The sequence below is a fragment of the Cornus florida genome, unplaced genomic scaffold (genome assembly GCF_030987335.1).
Source record: "Cornus florida cultivar Cherokee Brave unplaced genomic scaffold, ASM3098733v1 CherokeeBrave_3.0.0_Hap2_Chr06, whole genome shotgun sequence".
NCBI classification, from domain to species: domain Eukaryota; kingdom Viridiplantae; phylum Streptophyta; class Magnoliopsida; order Cornales; family Cornaceae; genus Cornus; species Cornus florida.
In genome coordinates this window covers 73,412,346-73,439,226 of record NW_026775576.1, presented here as the reverse complement: position 1 = coordinate 73,439,226, position 26,881 = coordinate 73,412,346, and the positions used below count along the sequence as shown (strand labels likewise).

General features: G+C 36.3%; 1 protein-coding gene across 2 annotated transcripts; it reads right to left on the bottom strand.

The window, feature by feature from the left end:
- Window positions 1-1,459: 1,459 nt before the first annotated feature.
- On the bottom strand, window positions 1,460-26,881 carry LOC132312048 (probable LRR receptor-like serine/threonine-protein kinase At3g47570). Of its 2 annotated transcripts, none has more exons than XM_059810266.1 (5): window positions 25,971-26,881; window positions 4,694-4,984; window positions 2,460-4,448; window positions 1,931-2,293; window positions 1,460-1,644 (listed from the first exon to the last, which is right to left on the bottom strand). In XM_059810266.1, exons 1-5 carry the CDS (start codon window positions 26,770-26,772, stop codon window positions 1,595-1,597), a joined length of 3,495 nt encoding a protein of 1,164 aa, XP_059666249.1. In that variant the 5' UTR covers window positions 26,773-26,881; the 3' UTR covers window positions 1,460-1,594. The 2 variants fall into 2 exon arrangements, with proteins under 2 accessions (XP_059666249.1, XP_059666250.1); XM_059810267.1 differs by having other exon boundaries at window positions 2,460-2,939.

The following is a 26,881-nucleotide window of genomic DNA, read 5'->3' as shown; positions in this document are numbered from 1 at the left end:
AAATGCACCACCACCATCACCACCATCTCCTCAATTGCATCCACCATAGCCAAACCACCACCACCAGTATAGAGAATTTTTATGAGTTTGTTGATGGAATTTTATGTTTATGAATTGGGCTTGAGAACTAACTGATATCCGATTGGGCCAAACTTTGGACAATATGGATTAAAATTGTAATTTTCTTTTAGGCTTTTTGTTCGATTTTTTTTGGGTTTTAATTTTCTTGTTTGTCTGGATCGGGCTCCTCGGCATGCTGCTTGTATACATATGTAATTTTTCTGAGTTATCTATGCATCACTTAATTATCAGGAAAAAAAACATAAAAATAAAATTTGAGAAGGCTTTGACATTGGAATTAAAAATATAATAATAATCCTACTCAGATTCCCAGGATGCATGTGCATATAATTTCGCATTCCAATTTAAATTTCCTGAATGCCCCTTATAATTGTACACTGAACAGGTCAAACCCATGGATCAGCTAGGCTCCATTTTAAATAAAGTACTTGACATGAATGGATTTTAAGTTCAATTATTTGAGTAATATACCTTGAAATTAGATTAAATGATTTAGATTTAAGTTTTCATGACATACATTTGACTTGAGAGGATTATATGCATGGACTTTAAATGTGATTCTAATCACCATAGTTTGTAGTCTAATAATACTTTCCCATCTTCTAAAGTATAAGGTTGAGAATTTAAATCTCCTTAAAAAAAATAAAAAAGTAAAAAAAATATATTACTTCCATATTCATAAACAAAAATCACATAACTTTTGTTTTTAATATTCCAATATCAATTATCATGTTTTCGTTCAAGCCCAATGCCCATAATTTCAAATCCACTGATTTGTGCAAAAGGAGGGATTGTCCACTGGGCACATTTCCAATGAGATGCATTGCAACATTTTTGTTGTAAAGTGGGCAACAAATGAAATTTTTCTATAAAATTTAGGCCACTAGATTTTGTTTTCCTTTAGAAATTCAGTCAAAGGTTTTAAATTATAATAAGAACTAAATCACACAATAAAACCTCAAGGAGCTATAATAATGTGTATTTATGAGGTAACCTAAAACTACGAGGGTTATTACAAACATGATATGTGATTTAACACTGCATTAATCATTATTTAATCCATTTTCACATATTTTATTTCATTTTACGATGTTGTTACAAAAGATGAGCAAGTCATAATAAAAAAAATATTGTGTATAGGTACCATGAAACATGAAAACATACATGATACTAGAAACTGCGAAACAATACATGATCACTAGATCTCAAAGATGATCGATTGAATGACCTGACAATCTGATTGACAATTGGGGTGAGCTGGGTAGTCCAGTTGGTAGAAGCACTTCCCAAGTCGTGTGGGAGCCAGTTTCAACACACCCCATCCCCCCTTGCCAGATAGAAAAGATTTTAAAAAAGAAAAGAAAAAAACAATCTGAAAGACAACACCAAAATATCCATTTTTATTTTTTATTTTTAAATGAAAAATAAACAACATATATGTGTCTCTATAGGTGACAAGCAATCCACCTTAATTTCAATTTGAGGAAACTTCCTTTGCGACGAAGTTCTCATATCATGGACGAGAAGAGCTACCAACACTTTCACCTTTCAAAGCAATGCAATCTGTTGCAATAAAATTACACTATCAGCACATTATGTCTGATTTTTTGTTTTGTTTTACTTATTATCCTTGATATATGCATTCTTGGACAAATAGAAGTTAGAAACTTAATACAAGTGGCACATACTAAGATAAAATTACAACATCTTCCTATGGTTTGGAAGTTAATTATATAAATTAATTTATTAAAGAAATATTTGGAAAGAAATGCCCTGTTAAGATGAGGTAAAGTTCCAAAAAAGCCTTACTAAATTATATTCACAATTATAAGTAATATAAAATAGATACCTTTATGTTTCTCGCCTTTCCCAGTTGCAAGAAACTTATGTTTGATCCTCTTTAGTGTTACCAGGGCTTCTTCCATATTGATCCTCTCCTGTGGTTGTTCTGCACAGCAATTTAGAGCCACTTCCATGATGGATGATACACACAACACCTTTGCATTGATTTGTCCTTCTTCTGGTATGAGCAAGTTGGGATCTATAACTTGAATTATCGCATTAGGTAGTGACTCACTTACCCATAGCTTCAAGCTTAAATCTCGAACAAACATATCATCAGTGGGCTTAATCCTTGTAAATGTCTCCATTAACATAATACCGTAACTGTAAACATCGGATCTTGTGGATACTAGTCCTTCCAATCCATACTCTATGTCCAACGTCAGAATTAATCAAAAGAATTCACATGTAGAAGGATAATAAAACACCAATTAAAAATTATGTTACGATAAAAGGAAAACTTAAAATACTTACAAGAGAAAAAGAAAGAAAACCTAAAGTAAGATTTGAATGAAAAATGAAGTTAAAAGTTTTACCTGGTGCTATATATCCCAAAGTAGCGAGAGTCTTGGTGTGCGCAATACTTTCCCCCTCATCCAAGAACTTTGAAATTCCGAAGTCACTAACATGTGCGACCATATCTTCATCTAGAAGGACATTATTAGGCTTCAAATCACAGTGAACCAATGGTATTGAATAACCATGGTGGAGGTAACCCAATGCACATGCCACATCTATCATTATATCTAATCTCTGAATGATATTCAAGAAATAGTTATGAGAATACAACCACTTTTCAAGACTCCCATTAGGCATGTATTGGAGTACCAAGGCTCTGAAATCTAGGTTGGAGCAACTGCTGATAACTTTGGTGAGATTTCTGTGACGAATGTTGCGCAACATTTCACATTCTGTGTCGAAACTCTTGGATGCAGCTTCTAGTTGCAAATTGAATACCTTGATTGCTAGAATGGTCCCATCTGTAGTTGTCCCTCTATAAACAGAACCAAAACTTCCTGTTCCAAGCAAGTTGCTGTCACTAAAACCATTAGTAGCACGTAGAAGTTCTTGGTATGAAATTCTCTCGTGTGCTAAAGTGGGTGACAACTCCGTTTCAATTGACGTTCTATTTCTCTTTTGGCATCTTATTGATACAAACGTGAAAGTCAAAGCAATTAGAACAATTGGCAACAAAATGTAAAAAACTAGCAACACTCTTTTTTTCCTTGAACTGTGAAGAGAGCTTGAACGACATGGTGGGACTTGAAATTGCGGGGCACCACATAGTGCTTCATTTGACATGAATGATTGATTTGTGAAGTTCGCAAATGGTCCTCCGGTGGGGATTTCTCCTCTTAGCCTATTGAAAGATGCATTGAAATTCTGAAGATGCAAAAGTGACACCATTGAATTTGGAATTGTGCTTGAGAGATTGTTGTAAGATAGATCCAAGGATTGCAAGCTTATCAAGTCTCCAAATGACTCAGGAATAGGTCCTTGTAGTCTATTATGTGCCAAAGAAAAATTGATTAAGCTCTGCATACCTCCTATTGTGCTAGGGATATCACCTGAAAAGTTATTTACTGATAGATCTATTTTTATTACAACCTTTAAAGCTCCAATCTCTGAGGGAAGATTGCCACTTAAAGAATTTAAGGACAAGTCCAAATACAAAATATCTTTTAGGCTGAACAAATTTATGGGTACTGTGGAGTTTAATTTGTTGGAACCCAGAAAAAGTTCTCTTAGAGATGTAACATTCCCTAAGCAACTTGGAATTGGACCAAAAAGTTCATTCTCACTTAGAGCTAATGAACCCAAGTTATGTAAGTGGCAAAGATCATTTGGAATGGGCCCTTGTATCCTGTTAATTTGAAGATCTAAAACTTGAAGTCTTTGCAACTGTTTCCCTATCATTGGAATAGATCCAGTGAAGCCATTACGTTGTAGACGTAAGAAAGCCAAATTGCTCAAGTTACCAATATGGTTGGGAATGCTGCCCTTAATTTCACAATTACTTGCCCAAATATCTTGAAGCGAAGTGGAGAAATTTCCAATGGATACTGGAAGGATGCCATTCAGAGGATTTCCATTTATCCATAATGTGTTTAAACGTCTACAATTTGTCAAGGCAGTGATAAAGCTCAATTCTAGGTTTGAAGATCCCCTGATGAAATTGTTTCCTGCTAGGTTTAGAAATTCGAGGAGTCCTAAGTTACCAAGTGAATTTGGAATTGAATGACTGAAATTATTATAGGAAAGATCTAAATCAGTGAGTTTTGAAAGATTTGAGATAGAGTAAGGAATAATTCCCTTGAGGTTATTTCCAAAAAGGGATAATTCTTCAATATTGGGTAGCCTAATACTTGATGGAAGTTTGCCTGAAAGATGATTTTCTGTCAATCCAAGGATTCGTAGTTTCGACAAGTTGAAGATTGTTTCTGGAATCGGACCTTTTAAGCTATTCGAATATAAAACAAAGAAGTCCAGATCACAAAGGTTTCCAATCTCTTGTGGTATTGCACCTGCAAATTAAAATGTATTATAACACACACAAACAAGTAAATTGTTGGCATCTACAGATTGTAATGATTACCAGTTCTCTTATGCACATTTTAGCAAGTTATACATCTTTCTCTGTGTTGGCGATCTTACATGGTAAAGTTTTTGAGAAGATACTCTAATAAGCTCCCATTCATTGAGAAAGAAAAAAATATATATATAGAAGTTATTTAAAAGAAAGTTGTATGCTTGACAACTAAGAGGGTACCTGTCAAACTGTTCTTCTGTAGATTTAAATTCATCAGTGAAGTAGAGTTTCCAATTTCTTTTGGAATGCTTCCATACAGTTCATTTCCGCCAAGATGAACTATCTCAAGCATAGGAAGATGCCAGTGCATACCCCGTGGCAGCCTACCAGTAAAGTTATTGCTATGGAGAGAAAGCCATTTCAAAGAAGAAATGTTAAAGACAAAAGATGGTATGGTACCAGTGAGGCCAGCACTCTCAATCGTAAGTGTCTCCAATCTATGAAGATTTCCCAGCTGTTGTGGAATTTTACCTATAAAGTAATACAAAATTACTAACAAACCTTTTTTTCCAAGTATATAGTAATAAATAATAAAACAATTTACCAAAAATTAATAATAAAATTGAACCGCTTGAAAATATTCTAGGCTTTCTATTTAAACAAAGCTGCTTTACAACATATACAGCATGTAAGTTGAGGCCATAGAGTTACATATATTAGAGCAACCTAAGGTTGAGATTTAATTCAGATATCTACAACCAAGCATGTGAAACTTAAGCGCAGCTAATCTGTACACTTTATTTAAAACTAAAAGAGTGCAATGAAATAGAAGTGGTGGCACATATTTCTATTTTTAAGAAGCTGTATTTTGGAATTAGGAAGTGACTCCTCTGCTTCATGGTCTTTTACAAATCTCTTTACAAATCCTTGTCTTTATATATACAGAATCATTTTGAACTCAGATATGCCTTTTAAAGTTTAAAAATGTAACTTTGTTTCACTTATTGTTCACCTTTTCTCGAAGCCATAAAATTAATTAATCTCTAACTACATCGGTTCATATCATGTTTCCGTTGCTAAGAAGATTAATCATACTTGGAATTGGAAAGCTAATTATGATTCTCATTATGGTGGGAAGATTTGGGTAGGGTGGAATTCTGTTGCGCTTGATGTTGATGTTATTCATTCTGATGCACAACATATGTAAATTAAATGTAAGGTTATATCAATTGGGCAATGTTGTTTTATTTATGCTGTGAAAAGTCTAACGAACTTAATGAAGCTTTGATGGATTGACACCTTACACATTTAGGTTGACAGGACATTTTTTAACTCGGAACTTTCTTTCCTAATTGAGTTTGCTTGATGTTTAATAATGTTTTTGTGATGTAGTGACCCGATTTTGGTAACGCAACCAGTCAACCCGTTTGTTGAGTTTTGTGTTGGCCTAAGCTCACCAATTATTATTCTCTTGTAGCCCAATTGTAATGTTTATGACACACACACACATATATATATATATATATATATATATATATATATATATATATATATATATATAAAAGAAATAACGTTAAATATTATTATAATTAGGCCGTGGGACCCGCATGCATTTTTATTCATTAAAATGAGATCATTTTACAAACCATATTCTCTCTCTGCTGTTACGTTTTCTCTCTCCACCCCCCCCCTCCCCCCCTTTTTTTAACACTAAAGTCTTGATTTCTCCTTCATCATTGGGAATTTTTTGGTGCCGTTTGCTGCAAATCGAAGAGCTTGGCGAGATCTTCAAGTGGGTGTAAGCAATTTCAGTTTTGGTGCACTTTAGAGATTTCGAATTTGTGGCTCACTTTGGGGATTTTGGGGCTTTTCTACAATTAAGAGGTAGGGTGCTCTAATTCATATTTTCTTTGATCTTTTGTGAGTTTTCCCTTTTAATTTGATTCTAAGCATGTTTGATTTTAGCAATTTTACCTATGTTGTTGTGGTTGTAGGTAATTAAGGTGATGGATGTATTATATATGTTAATTGAACCAATGATTATGATTGTATACTTAGTGGTGATGATACATGCTTAGTATTGACATCTTAGGTTCCCCATGATTTTTAATTGTTAAGAAAAGTGATGTTGAAATTATGAAAATAAATGTTAGGATTTCCCTTAATAATGTGATCATGACCATGATGTAGATGGAATGTATGGGATTTATTATAAATTTTTCTTGAGAAATTGCTATGATGCTAGATATATGATGTGTATCTTTATGTGTGTTATGTATAAATAATATATGTGTGTATGATTTGTTGATTGGATATGGAAAGCATGCTTTTGTGATTATATCTTTGTTTAATATGTGTAATTGTAGAAATTTTGTTGACTGAAAGCATGCTATAAAGTCATGAGAAATTTATTCTTTAGTATAGAATGTTGTTAAGGTTTGATGATGTGAAAATTATGGTAAATTGTGAAGTATGAAGCATTCATGCATCCATTGGGAAAGAAAAAGGGGAAAAGTATTTTTTTAAAAAAAAACTAATGAAATTGTTTTGGGGAAAAGTTTTTTGAAAAATGTTTGTGAAAAACCCGGAAGCCTAGGAGGCGCCTAGTGGTTCGTGGTGTTAGTGTGGTCTAAAGAGGGGACTAGGGAGAGACCCTAGTGTGGTTGAGCTAACCAAGCTGGATGCAACGCCTTGGAGGTGCCTTGTGGTCGTGGATGGTTAACCAATCCCCCTTTCGTGATGCCTTGGAGGTGCCTGGGTCGGATTACACTAACGGTTTGGTAGTTGAAATGGTATGGTTTCGGAAACGGGAAGTGATATTGCATGGCATGGCATGGCACATCATTGGCATATGTGGTGCATTTGGTAATTGGTTGAGATATGTATGTTTGTTGATGATGCAGTGGTTTTACTTGACTCCCGAGATATGATCCTGCTCTCTTGCTTTCTATGCTCTATGTGGATTCACGGGGTCATAAGAGGTGTGTCTTAGACACTTCCTACTGAGCGTTTAGCTCACCCTATCATTTTAACATTTTTTAAGTCACAGGAAGGAAATAGCGGACGACGTTCCTCCACAGGTTTTGATGGGTTAGTGGACTATTTGACACATTTTGTAGCTATGATCTCATTTTATTATTATTATTATTTATAAACACTGGGATGACACGTATATTATGTATTGATATAGGAAAGGATGGTAACGTTTTTAATTGACCTCGGGTTCAGGGAAGGACCCGGTTAGCGATTCGGACCCTCGGGTTCGGGTCGTTACACAAATATATAAAAATGATTAGGGTTTGGAGTGGGTTGTGTGAGAGACATTGAAATTCATACAAAATTGAGAGTGAGGGGTTGAAATTAATCTCCGAGTTTACACAAAGTGAAGACTTTCGCTGGATTTCTATTGTGGATGTAGGTTTTGCCGAACCAAGTATAAATATTTGTGTTCTTTGTGTGGTGTGTTTATTTTTCTGTCATGTTTCGTAATTGTTACTTGGTTCACTACGTTTGTCATAACAGTTTTTATAGGTCAAATATAAAATATTTTTCTATATAAAAGACCCTAAATTAATTTATTTTAGATTTGTCTTTTTATTTTATTTTATTTACTTAGAAAGTAAGTTCTCAACTTGGAGACCAAGATCATAGAAGTGGGGACCAAGTAATGTTCTATATATATACAAGGTTTGAAAATGTATGTAGACTGTGTGTCCAAGTCGTGCTTCTTGTGTCAATAGCCCTAAAGTGTTTAATTTATTGCAATAAACATTCTTTATTTATTTATTAATCCATACGTGTTGTGTGTGAGAGTTCTACTTGTGTGTATTCATAAGAGAATTTGTGTGAGAGATTATCTGTGATAATTGAGGGCATTACACTTGATATTATTATTTTGTGTTATTTTAATCGTGCATCATTCATGTATATCATCTTGCATTAGATATGGTGATTATGATGTTTTCATTGTGTTAATATTATTGTTGTGATACGAGCTGAAAGGTCAACGTCAACACAAAGTCACAAAGTGCTACAGGCCAAATCAAAACCAAATCCAAAAGTGGTGGATAGATTGGTTGACGAAATGATTCTAAGGTGAAGAAACAATACATGGTGGGATTGATGTGGATCAATGGGATTATGTAGTTGTTCGATAGATCGATTAGAGGACAACTAAAGATATCTTTTGCAGTACGTCTAGTAGAGAAATTGGATTGAAACTAGTCGTGAAATAATCAATTGTAGTGAACAGGCATTGAAGATTTGTTGTTTTGTTGAGTCTGGAGGTAGGTTGGTAGTGTTCAACTGGAATAGTTGTATTCTATTTCTTTATGGTGAATTTCCTGGCTGAGCCAAGCGTCGTGATTTTTTTGTCTACCATTTAGGGTAGATTTTTTCACGTATATCTAGTGTGCAAGTTTCTACACTCTTTTATTTTTATGCACTTGTTAATTGCTTCATATGATATGTGTAATTGACGTATGCTTTGTTGTTAATCGTGATTGAATCAATATGCACATGTGTTTAAGTGTCTACGTAATTAACCAGATATAATTAACCACTCTGATTGGTAAATTTATTTAGGGGTTGAATATTAATTTTTTATTTTATCAAGTTTAGTTTGTTTAGGGTTGTCTTTCCTTGGCCACCTATATCTAAAGATTTAATTTGTTTAAGCCTGATTTTATTTGTTTGGGGTTAAACATATAGAATTGATAATTGAATAAAGAGGTTATAAAATTCACCAATTGGTATCAGAATCAATATATCGAATTGTTATATTCACTTTCGCGTAATATTGAATAAAATATTGTGTGAATTTTAAATTAGGCCAGAATTGGGAATTAACCTATTCATCCCTTTCTATGTCGTATCTCAAGATTTTGTTTTATTGCGTTATTGATTGTGACTTGCTACATTCTTAGTTGAGATCTCTTCAGTTAAACTCATTCCTGAGCTATCTAATAAAACATGTTTTCTCATAAAACTCATTCTCACACATATCAAATATGTTAGTCGACTGATCCATGGAAAATTGGTATGGTCCAAATTTTCCAAAATATAATCTTCATCTACAAACACATTGGACTGGTCCGCGGAAGTTGGACGATCCAATTCTTCTTAAACAACATTGGAACAAGGAATTTGAGCCACATTCTAACAATCTCCACCTTTGTAAAGTTTCTCATTTTTCTATTTTTCCATTTTCGTGAGTTTTTCGAATTTTCTGAATTTATTTAATTTAAGTACCTCGTTTTGCATGTCACGCGGGCGCTGAAGGGTGTTTTAGTCATTTTCTCGAGCCGAGGGTTCTAAAGATGTATTTTTAATCATTTTAAGTCATTTAGAGGTGGTGGTGTCATTTTTAAATTTTTTTGAGGTCGGGACGATTTTCGATTCGGGAACTTCTCCCGGTTTTGTCATTTTAAGGAAGGGGCATAATGGACTTTTTTCACATATATGTATACATCTATATCTATATATATTAAAGGTAGATATTTATGCGACAAAGGAGACAATGTATGGTTTGAAGAAGGGTAAGATTGTAACTTTGCACAAAATTAGAAATCAACCAAAAATTGACACATGGTAAGCCAATGACCAAAAGTAGAGATTTTTATCACGCCATCACCTTTCCTCCTCCTTCATTTTCGGCACTATGCTCTCTCCCTCTAACCATTCTCTTCTCTCTCTATATCTATCTATATTCACTAAATATCTTCCACCCTTTGATCTTGATTTTGGAATGGTTTGAGTTAGATTTTGAAGGAGAGAAAGGAGGGAAGTTAGAGAGCTTGGTATAAGCTTTAAATTGAGGCCTATATTGCTAGGGTTTTGAAGGATTCGAAATTTTGGGAAGCTTAGGGCTTGTTTGCCTTGCTCCTTTGAGGTACGGGTTTCTAATCCACAATTTTTTGACTTTTGTGAGTTTTCTTATAAAAGTTGTTAAATTGTTTACTAAATTATGAGTATTGTTGTGGTTATGGACATTCTTTATATAATGAGCATGACAAGGTGTATAATGTGTTGAAAATGATAGAAATTACTTGTATTGTTTATTGATTTTGATTATATGCATTTGAATGCTTGAATGTCAAGTACTATGTTGTTAAAATTGTTAATTGAGAGTTTATTAATTTAATCTTCCCAAAAGTATGTAAATGAGATATAGATGAATTGTATGGAATTGTGTAAAAGCATGCTTATGTGAAATGGATTTTATGCCTTGTATGCTTGGTGTGATGAAATAATGTTGAAGGGAGGCATGAATTACCTATTTTAGAGATTTAAATTGCAAAGCATGTGTGAAATTCTATGGTTGAATTTATGATTAGAAGTATGAGGCATGCATGCATCCATTGGGAAAGGAAAAAGGAAAAAATGTTTCGAAAGCAAATGAAATGATTTTTGGGAAGATGTTTTGAAAAGTGTTGAGAAAACCGGACGCCTAGAAGACACCTAGTGGTCCGTGGTGTTAATGTAATATAGAGAAAAGATGTTTTGAAAAATATTGAGAAAATCGGATGCCTAGGAGGCGCCTAGTGGTTTGTGGTGTTAATGTAATCTAGAGGGAGGTTGAGCTACCTAGGCCCAGACGACGCCATGGTGCCATGTGGTCAGGGATTGCTAGCCAACCCTCTCCTCGTGACGCTATAGAGGTGCTATGGGTCGGGTTGCATTATGATTTGGTAATATAAAATGGATTTGTTTTGGGAATGGGGAGCGACATTGCATGGCATGACATTTCATTGACATACATTATACACTTGGTGATTGGATGACTTGCGTATGTATTTGTTAATATTATCGTTGCTTTACTTGTTTCCTCGAGATATGATCCTTTTCTCTCGTATCCTATTCATTTTATGGATTCACGGGGTTTTAAGAAATGTGTCTTAGACACCTGCTACTGAGTTTTATGCTCACCCCTTTATTATTAACATTTTTTAGGTCACGAAAAAGATGTGGCGGACAACGATCTACCACCAGTTTAGTCGGTTTGACGGACCTGGACTCTTTCGTGCTTAATGTGTATTTCAACCCTTTTGTTGTAAATAATATTAGGGATCATTTTGTATCTTCCACATGGTTGGAAATGGTCTTGAGACCATTCTTTTGTATTTGGTGGTCTCATTATGTTTTTAATATCCATGTGAGACCTTAAGGCCATATATTTGATGTATGACGGACTTGTTAAATTTTAATGATATATCAGACCTATGTAAGGTTTTATTTGAATGTATTACTACCTAGCTATGTTAATTTCATCATCAAATTAAAGATTTGGGATAGGTTTGGGCTTTGAGTAAGGTCACCAAGGGACAAAGGGGTGCCTATAGGCACAAATGTACATTTTCAAGCTTTCTAGGCTGATTTTAAGGTTCTAGCCATCTTGAACCTATTCAAGGGGTGCATTTAGTTCACATATGGGCTTACTAGCCATCTTGAACCAGTTCAAGTCCTCTAGTGTTTCATTTTTGCCTTGACAGTTTGACAGCTTTGATCACCATACTTCGGACGGTCATAACTTCTTCGTTCCGAATCCAAATAGGGTCATTCTTAAGTCCATTTTCAAGTATTTTGAGTTAGCTTTCCAATGAGACTAACCTCATCCTCAAATTCTATTCATGTTGAGAGTTATGGTTGTTTTAGTGGAATAGTGTCGAAATTTACTTGAACTGGTAAGGGCACTTTTGGGAATTCATATCCGTTGACCGTAGAACCTCACTGAGCATCATAGAATGACTAGAATAGTTGTTTTAAACCTCATTCGACTAGTTTAAGGATGAATTATCCTTTCATATTGTAAAAAGACCATTTTACCCCTAGTATGTCGTTAGGTTAGGTTAAGGACCAGGTTAGCGATCCGGACCCCTGGTTTGGGTCGTTACAAAATTGGTATCAGAGCGATGGTTCGAAAACTATTAGGACGACGGGTAGAGGTCTACCTAGGATTGTATGAGAATTTGAATTGCATGTTTATATGCTTATATGTTAAGGTGCTTAATTGTTGAAAAGCATGTATGACTGATTATTTGCTTTATTGCTTTTGTGTTTACGGTTTTAAGAGACATGCTTCCTTGCTAAGTGTTGACATGCTTATGTGCTTAAATGTTAACATATGTGTTACATGGCTAGAATGTTTATGTAATAATGATTGAAAGCATGTTATACGTGATAAGATGGCGAGCTATAAGTATGGGTTATGACATATAAGTGGTGCATAGTAATGCGACAAACAGTTGAGCATGGGTTGTGCAAGTGTGTATTATATGAGATAATGATGAGGTGATGATGAGAATGAACGGGATATTTAATTCACATAATAATTTAATGGATTCATTGTTTAAACTTATGTGATAGGACACGGTTGTGTCAAGGGTTTTGCTTCGGTTAGTGTGTATATATATAAGTATGTCTTGTGTATATATTTATTTTCTTATGTGTTTATGCGGTCAAACATAGAATGGTTGTGTGAGTTTTGACCTGAGTAGGCGTGGAGCTCGGTTACTCTAGGGTTGTTTGGGTACCAGTTCTTATCGAACGGATTACTTGGTCTTTTAGTTCGTGGATTGAGCTATTTGGTGTGTAATCATTTTGATTTTTCTTGTTGTATTTGTGCAGTGCTTAAACCACAACTTTAGAATGGGTTTGTATTTCATGGCACGGTGGCTGTGTTGTATGTGAGTTTCATGCATCGGTATATAGGTTCTTATAATCGTGGGGTCAGGTGTGCGAGTAAGGGTTTTGTGGGAGAAAGGTATGACCTTAGGGGATTAGTGCTTGTGACTTGGGTCATGGTTTGGTACGGAGGTTTTTTTTGAACCGGTCGTGGTAGGTGTGACAGAGGTTGTTTGAATCACGAATGGTGTCTATTGGTTGTAGATGTGAATTACGGGTGTTCTGGTACAGTCTAGGGAGGTGTGTTGATTATGGTTAGTTGAGAGGTGATTCCCGTTCTGGGAAACTGTAGGAGTGCGTCGCGGGTAATTTACTCTTGGTGAGTTAATTGCATGGCTCGGTTGATGAGCGGGTTTTTAGGTTATTGAGAAAGTCTTGAGGTGGTATGTTGTGATCAATTGTAGCTGTGTAGTGTAGGATTGCACGATAAGGTAGACAATGTATGGTCAATAGTATGTTTAGTTGTTTACGGATGGAGGGATAGATGATAGGTATAGTGTACCAAATGGGTTGTGTTTTGGAAATTAGAAGTTATGGGCTGGAGTTGTATTCCGGGTATGTTTAGAGTATTAGGTGATTGTGCTGGGTGTTTGAGGATTCAAGTGATAGATTATTGATTTGAAATGATTGGGATGAGGTTGATCTTGTAGGTTTAATTAGTAGCCCTATTTGACTTTTGTCATGGCCAATGGTGTTATGAGGAATGGGAATGATATGAAGTAATGATGTTGAATCTAGGGCATGAAGTTTTATTGTTTAGGCATGTTGATTGCCTTAGAATGAGTGGTTTGAGTAACCGGTTAAGCGTTAGTGATTGATTACATCGTTGATGGTTTTAAGGAGAAAGTTGGGTGTTGAGCATTTTGGATTTTTGGTGTTTAATTTTTGTTTTGAGGATTTGTCGGCATGGCATTACCGTATGGATGTTCTTTTCTAGTGGTAAATAGTGGTCATTGTGGGGGAGTATCGAAAGTAATGCTGATTTTTTTGTTATGGTGGTATTATCTTAAGGATGTGTAATGAAAAATCCCTTAGTGGTGGTTTGATGGTCCGGTGGGATGATAGGTTTAAACTATTATTGGAATGAGTGGCAGTAGAGATGTTATGGTGTGGTGTTTAGTACTGATGAGCAGAATGGTTTAATATATGATCCAAGGGCGGATTAGAGTTTACGAGTAGTTTGTTGTGTGTTGTCAGATAGGTGATGGGATTATGAACTAGTTGAGGCGATTGTGGACGGTTTAGTCATTAGAGTTAGTGAGGACAATGTAGCCGATTAGGCACCTTTTTTTTTTGACGAATCAGTGGGTTGTTGTGGCTGAGGTCACGAATTTTGTGTACACAGGGATCGAGGCAATATCGTCTAGGGAGGAAGAGATTGAATTGTGGTAAAGTGTCTTTTTATGGTTTAGAGGTTGTCATTTGGGAGTGACTGATTCTAGGTTAAACGGGACGCGGTGTACGAAGGGCTGTGACTGTTTCTAGTGTTAGTGTGCTGTGAGCGTTGGTGCTTTTACCTGATTGGTTTTGGTTAACAAGGGTATCGCGGTATATCGTATGCGAGGTTTTTGTGTTGATAGTGTGTGACGATCCGTTGTGGCGAGGTCACCAGGAATCGAGGTCGTAGTCCCCTGTGTATTTTCGGTTGGTTCTTCTCCTGGTGTGTAAGGAGTTTGGATCATCTCAGGTGAAATTGGGTGTCCATGGTTGGACGATGGGTGAGTAGCGTGTGATAGGGTGTCGGGTGCATTCAGGTGCGAGTTGTTAGTCTCTTGTAAGGGTTCATTATCCTTTTCATTTGTTTTAGTCCTGGCAAGGACATCGTTTGTTGTGAGACTTGTTCTCCATCTAGGAGTTGTAGGCTTCCGTGGGCGGACGGATTTGTAAGCGGTTTGTTGCACTGTTGGAGTTCATCAATTAAGGCCTTGATTGAAGGGGTCGACTCACTCCCACAGAGGGAGGTGGAGTCTTTGGTTTTTGTAGTGTTTGTTTTGAGATTGGTTTTGACCAGTAGAATGTGAGGCATGAGTTGCTGAATAGGGATAACTAGGGGATATGTCGTGAACCGGGAGTTCGAGGATGATTAACTGATAGGATGCGTGTCATGTACTCGGATGTTACTATAGGCGTTTGATTTCAGCAGTGTAGTGAGGATAAATATCGATGTTGTCTTAAAATTTTGTGATTAGAGAAAGTGAATGCGCGATTCTATTGAGGAATAATAAGAATGATTGATTTTGGTTTTGAGGTTTCAGGTATGAGACGGTCATATTGTGTGTTTTGAAGAGGTAAGAATTGAACCGAATGATGACATGGAGTTGTTTGCCTGGTATGGATGTTATGAGGAAATTAGAGATCTCTCGTGTTGGTTGAGGATTGCGACGTTTGGTGCTGTGTTGTTTTTACCTTGTTACGAGTTGTCTTATTGAGGAATGATTGAGATTCTTAGTGCTGGTATGTGATTGTATAGTTGTTGAGGTTATGTATAGCGATGGGTGGATAGTGAGTGGATCTTATGATTGTTTTGTGGACTGTGTGGGACTGTGTTTGAGGTTTAGACCTGAGGACAAGAACGATGTCTGTGTCGAGGTCGGATTGAGGATGAGAATGGCCTGGCCAACCATTTCTCCTGAATTAATCCCTCTTTAACACGATGTCGGGTTAAAGGTCAGTGTTTGTATCGAGTTGTCATAAATAGTGGGAATATGGTATTGGGAGTTGTGTCAGTGTGATGGTGTGGATTCAGGAAGTTGTATCAGGTGACGAGGTGTGTTAGGTGGAACCAAGTGTCCAATCCGCTTGATTATTAAAGATCTTGTTTTGAGGATTTGAGTCCTGGACATAGGATATCATACTTTATTGGTTTGATGACTTATGATTGTATATTTGTTAGGTTGATCAGTATAATAATTGCCAGTTGGTGTGGTTGGTGGTCGTTGTATGATTATGTAGTGGTAAAGCCATCTGTTGGATGGCAAGTGTTGGTCTAACTGGGAAGTGTAGATTTGAGTTTGAGTTTAATTGTATGATGGACGGGGTTCCTCATTTGGGGTCTAGTGTGTCCTTTGAAGGATGAGTTGAGATAGGATGTTGTCATGTTCAGGGGTCTTTTGACCATTCATCTTTCGACTCCGAAGCCTTGTGTAGCGGTGTAGAGGGGACCGGTATTGGTTTTAAATTGAGTGTAGAATTTAGCGGGTTTTATGTATGATGTTGTGAGTGATGAGTACCCTTATAGGGTGGTGAGCATTGGTTTTTTTTTTTTTTTTGACAACAGTGTGTGTTTGCCTATTGGCATCGGGTGTCAAAGGCAACAAGGTTGTTGAGTTCTTGGCTCTGCGATTTGGTGAGGTGTTTCTCGGGAAGGTGTGTGGCTGTGGACCTCCTTCTTTAAGGAGGGTAGATTTCAAAGATGAAATCTTTTAAGGAGGGTAGATTGTGAAGTTTCTCATTTTTTTATTTTTTCATTTTTATGAGTTTTTCAAATTTTTTGAATTTATTTAATTTAAGTACCTCGTTTTGCATGACATGCGGGCGCCGAAGTGCGTTTTTGTCATTTAGAGGTGGTGGTGTCATTTTTAAATTTTTTTGAGGTCAGGACGATTTTTGGGTTCGGCAATTTCTCCAAGTTTTGTCATTTTAAGAAAGGGGCATAATGGACTTTTCTCACATATATGTATACATCTATATATATATATATTAGAGGTAGATATTTATGGGACAAAGGAGACAATGTATGGTTTGAAGAAGGACAAGATTGTAACTTTGCAAAAAATTAGAAATCAACCAAAAATTGACACATGGCAAGTCAATGACCAAAAGTTGAGATTTTTATCACACCATCACCTTTCCTCCTCCTTCATTTTCGGCACTATGCTCTCTCCCTCTAACCATTCTCTTCTCTCTCTATATTTATCTATATTCACTAAATGTCTTCCACCCTTTGATCTTGATTTGAGAAAAGTTTGAGTTAGATTAATTTTGAAGTTGAGGAAGGAGGGAAGTTAGAGAGCTTGGTATGAGCTTCAAATTGAAGCTTATATTGCTAGGGTTTTGAAGGATTTCGAAATTTTGGGAAGCTTAGGGCTTGTTTGCCTTGCTCCTTTGAGGTACGGGTTTCTAATCCACAATTTTCTGACTTTTGTGAGTTTTCTTATAAAAGTTGTTAAATTGTTTACTAAATTATGAGTATTGTTGTGGTTATGGACATTCTTTATATAATGAGCATGACAAGGTGTGTAATGTGTTGAAAATGATAGAAATTACTTGTATTGGTTATTGATTTTGATTATATGTATTTGAATGCTTGAATGTCAAGTACTATGTTGTTAAAATTGTTAATTGAGAGTTTATTAATTTAATCTTCCCAAAAGTATGTAAATGAGATATAGATGCATTGTATGGAATTGTGTAATAACATGCTTATGTGAAATGGATTTTATGCCTTGTATGCTTGGTGTGATGAAACAATGTTGAAGGGAAGCATGAATTACCTATTTTAGAGATTTAAATTGCAAAGCATGTGTGAAATTCTATTGTTGAATTTATGATTAGAAGCATGAGGCATTCATGCATCCATTGGGAAAGGAAAAAGGGAAAAATATTTTGAAAGCAAATGAAATGATTTTTGGGAAGATGTTTTGAAAAGTGTTGAGAAAACCAAACACCTAAGAGGCGCCTAGTGGTCCGTGGTGTTAATGTAATCTAGAGAAAAGATGTTTTGAAAAGTGTTGAGAAAACTGGACGCCTAGGAGGCGCCTAGTGGTCCATGGTGTTAATGTAATCTAGAGGGAGGTTGAGCTACCTAGTCCCAGACGACGCCATGGAGGTGCCGTGTGGTCTGGGATTGCTGGCCAACCCTCTCCTCGTGACGCCATAGAGGTGCTATGGGTCAGGTGTATGAAACGGATTTGTTCTGGGAATGGGGAGCGACATTACATGGCATGTCATCTCATTGATATACATTGTACACTTGGTGATTGGACGACTTACGTATGTGTATGTATCTGTTGATATTATCGTTGCTTTGCTTATTTACCCGATATATGATCCCGTTCTCTCGTATCCTATTCATTTTATGGATTCACGGGGTTATAAGAACCTCCTACTGAGCTTTATGCTCATCCCTTTATTATTAACATTTTTCAGGTCATGGAAAAGATGTGGTGGATGACGATCGACCACCAGTTTAGTCAGGTTGACGGACTTGGACTTTTTCGTGCTTAATGTGTATTTCAAACCTTTTGTTGTAAATAATATTAGGGATCATTTCGTATCTTCCACATGATTGGAAATGGTCTTGAGACCATTCTTTTGTATTTGGTGGTCTTATTATGTTTTTAATATCCATTTAAGGCCTTAAGGCCATATATTTGATGTACGACGGACTTGTTTAAATTTTAATGATATATCAAACCTATGTAAGGTTTTATTTGAATGTATTAATACCTAGCCGTGTTAATTTCATCATCAAATGAAAGATTTGGGATAGGTTTGGTCTTTGAGTAAGGTCACCAAGGGACCAAAGGGGTACCTATAGGCACAAGTGTACATTTTCAAGCTTTCTGGGCTGATTTTAAGGTTCTGGCCATCTTGAACCGGTTCAACCCCATTGAACCAGTTTAAGGGGTGCATTTGGTTAACATATGGGCTTACTACCCATCTTGAACCAGTTTAGGATTCTTGAACCGGTTCAAGTCCTCAGTGTGTCATTTTTGCTTTGATAGTTTGATAGCTTTGATCACTAGACTTCGAACGATCATAACTTCTTCGTTCCGAACCCAAATAGGTCATTCTTGAGTCAATTTTCAAGGATTTTGAGTTATCTTTCCAATGAGACCAACATCATTCTTAAATTCCATTCATGTTGAGAGTTATGGTTGTGTTATTGGAATAGTATCAGAACCTCACCAAGCATCATGGAATGACTAGAATAGTTGTTTTAAACCTCATTTGACTAGTTTAAGGATGGATTATCCTTTTATATTATAAAAAGATCATTTTACCCCTAGTATGTCCTCGGGTTTGGTTAAGGACCTGGTTAGTGATCCGAACCCCCGGTTTGGGTCGTTACAACCTTGGCTCAAAATTTCTTCTTCACATGCTCTTTCGTATCTCTACCTCGATTGAAGATCACTCCACCTCGAACAAAAAATTTTCTTCCTTCATCTTCCTTCCTTCCATCCAATTGGTGCATAATTGCTCACGTATGACAACCACCAATAATAATTTCATTCATTCAAACCAGTTGTTTTTCTAGCTCAAAGCAACCAAACCTCCTCTTCACACTCTTCATACCATAATCGCCCTATCTTGAAAACCAATACCTATACTTTGGCTTATCCTAGAACTTGTTCCTCATGGGCTTGTATCTTCTGTGATACCCCCGGATTTCCGGATGCGGGTTGGCCAGGCCCACGCCCGACTACCCGAGGATATCAAACAAATTAGCAATAATCGAACACAGAATATAATTAAGATAAACATGAGTAAATAAAATTCGCTGGAAAGAAACTAAATGCAAATCCTTTATTGAAAACTTCAGAATAAATCTTATAAATAAGAACTAGTCTGTTACATCCAACTTCTCCAATTATAATACAACTCGGGAATCTATCTGATGGACCCCTAATCAAAAGCCAATACTGGAAAGCGAACAACTAAAAAGAAGTCCACTGCTAAACCATGAAGAACCCCTTACATCGTCGGTAGAATGAGAAGTCATCTCTGCTCGGCACGAACAAGTTTTAAGACCTGGAACCGTCCGTTACCTGAAAAATAATAGTGGGTTAGGCCCACGAACAAGTTCTATCCTAACTACAATCCAAACAGAGACCCGATACGCAGATACATCCTTGACGTCTCAAACATATCTATATAGTCCGTAATAGATAAAAATATATCCACACTACAGGACTCTCACCAACTATGCTGAGGGTCTCAACCTGAATAGAAGGTAACATGCAATACGCACCTGAGTGGGCATGACTACCTAAGCCTAACAGGGTATACCTCAACCAACATAGCTAGCTACGCATCCTACTGCATATACGCACCCTAACCGTTGGCAATGAGACTCAAGCTCAAATCGCGGTACCATAATTTATATATATAAATTCCCATCCAAACCAATGTAGTGCCGCTCAACTGATTCGTTGCCATGACACGACATAAAATTAGGATTTATTGTTTTAATTAAACCCCTATCCATTCTAGGTGATACATGCACCCTAACCGTTGACTTTAAGACTAATGCTCTTGTCACGGTAACATAATGATATATTTAAAATCCATTCACATTTACCCATAAGAAATTCAGTAAGTCGTTCAGCTTATTCAACTGCACAGACTTAAGTATTTAGGGTGGATTCTGTTTTAATCATCCGAACCCTTATTCCAGTATAGGTAGGACTTTAGCAACTGGTGCTGTCCAAACCTAGTATGACATCGTCCCATACCGGTTCATACAATCCTCCATATCCATGTAATTGACAGAACATATAATAATTCAGCAATTAAATCCACGCCAAGCATTGAATTAGATTTATAAAGCCTAAGTACTGGTTCAGCAATTTAAATCCAAATCCTAACCCAAATAATTGCATTGTAATGCTTAATATTACAGCAATTGTAATTCAAATCTTACATCCATGTATTGCAGAAAAGAATTTAATATCTTAACCAATAATGTCCAAACTATACATAGATCAAACTTGTTAATTAGATGGTCCTAGCATGCCACCAAAAATTAAGATTTATAATTATAATAATATTTCGTTAAATTGCTAAAGTTTACTTAAGCAATTAAGCTCATTCCATCCGTTAACCGCCTGTACTGTTATATACTTTTTTACGGTTAAATTCATGAGTACTAAGACCTTAATTTATTAAAGATAGCATGGTATAATGTTTGGAATCCATGTTCCAACTCTTTTTTTTTTTTTAATTTTTAGACACGGTTTGCACAGTTAAATCCTTTCGATCCGCTAAATCCGTAAACTGCCTGTGACTAGCCTTAGATTTTCCTACGGTTTAAAACATTAGCATATAGTTAAATTAATACACCCTAAGGCTTAAAAACTTCATGAATTAATTTTTAAAAACCTTTCCCTAACTCAACACAGTTCAGAAAGTCTAATTTGAACACAAACAGTGCCAAAAATATCAAACAGTGCCTTACAACTAACCACAGAACGTAAAAGAAAAGTGGAGCCGGCTCTAGACAAGTTGAGCAGCCTCCAAAACACTTTGGAGCCGGCTCCTATACTCTTGGAGCCGGCTCAATGAAGGGGGAGCCGGCTCCCAACTTCCTGGAGCCGGCTCTCACCTCATTTGAAAGCTCCGTTCCCCTTTTTGCTCCGGCACCGACCCTCTGCTTCATCTCTGGCATATTTCTACCATTCAGTTGATTTATAAAACTGATTCTAAGGGTTCTAAGAGTATCCAGTAACATCTTAAACATTAGTTACACTAGTGGGCATCATTGAAAAATCTTAGAACACTTACCAAATAGAATATGCTTAAAGACTAACACTGAAACTCAATAAGCACAAACTGAAACAGATTAAATTGCAACACATCATTAAATAGGATAAAACTGACCCCATGAGTTTTATATAACCCCAGTAGCACTCCCCTATTTTATATTCAATGGTTGCAAACAAATACAGAGATTAAACGTGCTACCGATTTAGCATGCGTACAGATTTAATAGTGAAACCAAACTTAAAAATAAAATGATTTCAGTTTAATTTCAACCCCTATAGATAATTAATTTATCATATACTAAGCATGCATGATCCGTTTAACATCCTAGAGAACAGTTATGAATGCACAGAATACAAGCCAAAGGGAGAGAGACAGAATAGAACTTGCCTCTGTAACTTTAGTTTGCCGTCCTCTGTCCAGACTTTCCGGTGACCTCCTGACTATCATCCACTCCATTGTTGCCCTAGGTTTAACCCATGAGCAGCATCCCTTCCTCCTCTCCTTGGTTCAGCCTTAATTCTTGGCCAAAACCCTCGTCTCCTCCTCTGTTTTCCTCACCATCTCTCTCTGTTCCCTCTCTGTTCTCTCTCCATTATATTGTACGTGCATAAGGTTTCCACCCTTTGAAGACCATAGCATTATATATATATATAAGCCTCAAGAAACCCTAAACCCGAATCCTAATCCACGATGGAAAACTTAATTCTAGTCGGCGTGAGATGTACCAAACTTTAATTCATTTATAATTTAAACCTAATTAGCTCCTTTAACTCCATAAATAAAATCACACAACATTTAAACCGAACCTAACGCAATCACAGAAAAAAAAAAACACAATCAAACTAAATAGAATAATTAATCCAATAAGACAACTTCAAATACAAAATTTAAATTTAAATCAAATGGAAACAAAAAAATAAAACAATTAAGCACCTAGCCACATAAATACCAAAAATAATTAAAATAAATAATGAAAACAATAAAATAAATATTAAAATTCCAATTATAACCCTTACAAAATCAGGGGTATTACATCTTCACACCATGATGTACTTGTGTCATCATCTACTATAATTAAATCTCTATAGCAATCACGATTGTTCTGACAAACTTCATACCAACCTTCTGCTATGAGCCTCTGATCTTCAGGACCAACCATATGCTTTGACCTACCATTATCTCTGATACCAAATGTTATGGATATTAACTTACTCTAACCCACTCCATGGTGGGCTATCATAGATAATTAAATCCCCCTTCATCACACACAGCGGAAGTATCATCATCACATCAATCAACAAGCATATATGGAAATAACAATCATACATATCCACGCACAATACAATATTTTACATGATTCACCCAACTCTAGGGCTACGTCCATATAGAGAGGGATTTCACTAACAGAATATAAAACCAGATGTCAAAATCCCATTCTATCACTTACCATCTCTACACTCGGGAATTTCATATTCTCTCATCTTCTTTCCTTACAACACTAACCTTAAACCCCTTACATCTTTCCTCTCTCAACCATAATCTTTCCCACCCATCTTTATTTATAGTCTTCAAACCCAATTCGTTGTTGGACAAAAATTCCTCAACTTGCCTACAAGAATTACCATATCAATCATTACTCTAAAATAACAGCCTATATGCCACAAATTCCTCCCTAAATCTCCAGTCTCTTTCCACAAGTTAACTTCCAAAACGGAATAGGAAATTCCTTCGCGCACATATCAGGCACGTTGTGTGAGTCGTACGCAATGGAAAATACTTATAAAGTTTTGATTATTTTAAAACAAATCTTTGTTTTTACTAACTTTTTTTATATTTTAGCAATTAATAAATCAATATCATGTAATATAAAATAAAGCAGAGTAAAGTTAGAGATGACACCAGGATTTTAGCAAAGAAACCCCAGTTGATAAAATATGTCAACTGTTTGTATGAGAAAACCTCAAAGTAAACCGATCCACTATGTTCGAAATAAAGTACACTAAACTTTGATTTTGACTCACACCCTATCGTTCTACCAAACACCAACTACTGACAATCCTTTGTCTTTGTGACTCCCCGTCCAACAACACTTAACCTCAAGCTTATGCTTGATATTTGTAGAAGAGTAGCAGGTAGATTAGACAACACTCATTGAGTGCTCCAACCATTTCAAAGTGTGATTGCTTTTACTTCTGTTCTTCAATCGTCTAAATTCGATGTAGAAGTAGATCTGTTTTCGTCTGAACGATGTAGATGCAACTATATGATCACGATCAGGATTTGAATACCACAACTCTAAACTTTCTATGTGTTTATGTGTATGTGTTCTAGAAAAATGACAGAAAAATCAAGTCTAATTTTTTGCAAACATAATCTTCCTAAGGCTTTTAAGAATAATGAATTTGTAGATCAAAAGCCGTGAATAAACCTATGTGTATGACATGGTTTATATATAGGTTTGCAAAGTCCTATTCCTTCTGAAAATAAAGGAAATTTCGTGCATAGGACTTTGAAGGAAAGTTGGATCAAAAAGGAATTAAATAGAATAAGAAAACTGAAAACCTTTTGCAATTAGGACTCCTAGAACCGGTTCCCAATCTTAGCACCGGTTTCCAAAGGATAGAATGAAGTTCTTCGAATCTTAGCTCCTGGAACTGGTTCCCAAACTCAGGTACCAGTTCTCACTTGACAGAATCCAATTTGAACTTGGATTTTCTATTTTTGGAACTTCTGAAAAATATACCATATAGGTATTTGTGTCCTAAGTGGGAAACGAAGTCCTAATGTGTTGTTTTTTCCTTTTTGATGATCAATAGTACTTTCCTCTTTTGAACAACCTTCAAATTCCGCGGTTGATGTCAAGTTTGATATGGTAACTGGAATTACAACTCGACTAATATTTGTTTTGTTACCGAAATATGCCAATTACAAAAATATACCTCACACGTTGGACCAGTACATGGAAAATTGAACTAGTCCAACTTTTTCATAATGCAATCATCATCTAGAGGCACATTGGACCAGTCTGCAGAAGTTGGACCAGTCCAACTCTTCCAAAACAGCATCACGAGAAGAAATTTGAGCCACATTCAAGCACGTAGTAGAGCCTACAGACCATTTGACAGACAAGCAACCATTTCCTTTTATCATTCTGAATGAGCATTGGCTTTTACCTGAACAGGCCCCATCTGCTATCGAGAACTACATTCACTCTATTACAATATTTGATGGTAGAGACGTAATTAAATGGAATCATGGGGATATCAACTTTAAATCTCTGTGGGAGTTTTCTAGAGAGAAGGGTACGAAATTGAAATGGCATGGTATAGTTTGGAAAGGTTGCAGCCCTAGAGATTCTTTCACTTCGGCTCTGGTGGTTCAGAATGGGTTCAGAATGCTATCCCCTCATTTGTTAACCTGCAGAAGAAGGGAATGGTGGTCGCTGCTTTGTGTCATTGTTGCTATGGGAGCTTGGACTCTATTGATAATCTTTTTGACCATTGTTCCTGTGTTAAATCCATCCGGTGTTCTGTTTTTGGTCTATTGAATTATTCCTATCCAGTATTCTTGTCTTAGACTTATTTGGTAGACTGGTTCTTGGCTCAAATAAGAGGTTCAACTGTGAAGACTAAGTTCCTGAAATGCTGATTTCCCACAGTCGAATTTGGTCAATTTGGATTAAGAGAAACTCAGCTTTACATCATGGCTTTCAGAGATCTTAAGCTGCTGTTACACATGGGGCTGTGTTTCAGTGCGTGACTATTATGGGCATGTAGTTGCACAATCTCCTCCTTGCTTTATCTTCCTAATGCTGCTCTTGCTGTGTAGTTTTCTATTTTGGATGGTGTTTGTGCTGGTTGTGTTTTGGTAATGGTTTTATTCATTTCCAATTTTGATTCGTGACTCGTAAGTAAGGGTATGCCCTCACTCCCGTGTACTCTACTGAGTTTCTTATTTATTTAAAATAATCCCATTTAGAAAGAAGAAGTTAAAAAAAAAAACTGAATCAGAACATAAGTTCTGAATTAATCTACCTAGTTCTGTAACTGTGTCACAAATAATTTATTAAAAATAATTATCCCGGCAGTGATTAGAAAAGTAAATATTTTTTTAGATTAAAGAAAAAAAATTTGCTGACAAATTATTTATTTATATGATTTTAAAGTATTTGAATATATCCTCATACTTTTATTCCTCTAACTAATTTTAATACAACATTAATATAGCACTATTTTCCAAACTTTCCTGGTTTGCAGAACTTTCAGAATCACTGTATAAGATTAATCCTTCTATGTATGCAAACACACATGGATATAGTAAGGGAGAACAAAAGCATAATCTAGCATACCTTTGAAGTTGTTTCCGCCAAGATATAACTCTTTTAGGATGGTTGAGTTCCCAATCTGTGATGGAATCATTCCACTGAATTTATTATATGACAATGACAAGGATTGAAGTTCTGAACATTCATATAAAGTGAAAGGAATTTGGCCATCGAACTGGTTATTGGACAGAAGAAGCTCATAGAGTTTTGGAAGATGGTAGCATATATCCATTGGAAGATTACCCGACAAGTTATTATTGGTGAACCAAATTCTTTCCAGTGAGGATATATTGAAGATGGAGGCGGGTATGGAGCCAGAGAACCAGTTTGACTGCATGTCCAAAAGCTTCAGATTAGCAAGCTTGCTGATTTCTTTAGGAAGGTTTCCTGCAAAGTCGTTGGAGTAGAAGCTGATGGCTTCTAGTCTACGCAAATGACCAATCTCTTTAGGGATATCACCATGAAAACTGTTTTTTCTGATGTATAATAAGGTAAGAAAGGAGAGGTTTCCTATGTGCGGAGGGATGGTGCCTCTTAGGCCCATGTCAAAAAGATTTAAGGCAGTGACTCTGTGGTGGCGAGTGCTGCAACGGACACCAATCCAGTTGCAAGGGGAGGTTGAGTTGGTCCAGTTTTTGGCCAACATGTTGTGAGGGTCGTAAGTGATATGGGATTTCAGGGCAAGAAGAGCCGATTGATCAGTGATGATATTGGTTGCAGTCCTCCTAGTACTCACAGCCAAGCAAGCCATGAGAGAGTAATAGTAGTTGTGCACCAACAACATAAATGTAACAGAAACAAGAAGGGAGCAAGTTTTCTCCATCATGAAAAGGTGATACACGTCGAGGTGAATCAGAGGAGGAAGGCCAAGTGTGGTATTAATATGCAAGCATGTATTTTAGTGTAGTTGTCTCTCTCCCTAACCAATTCTGATA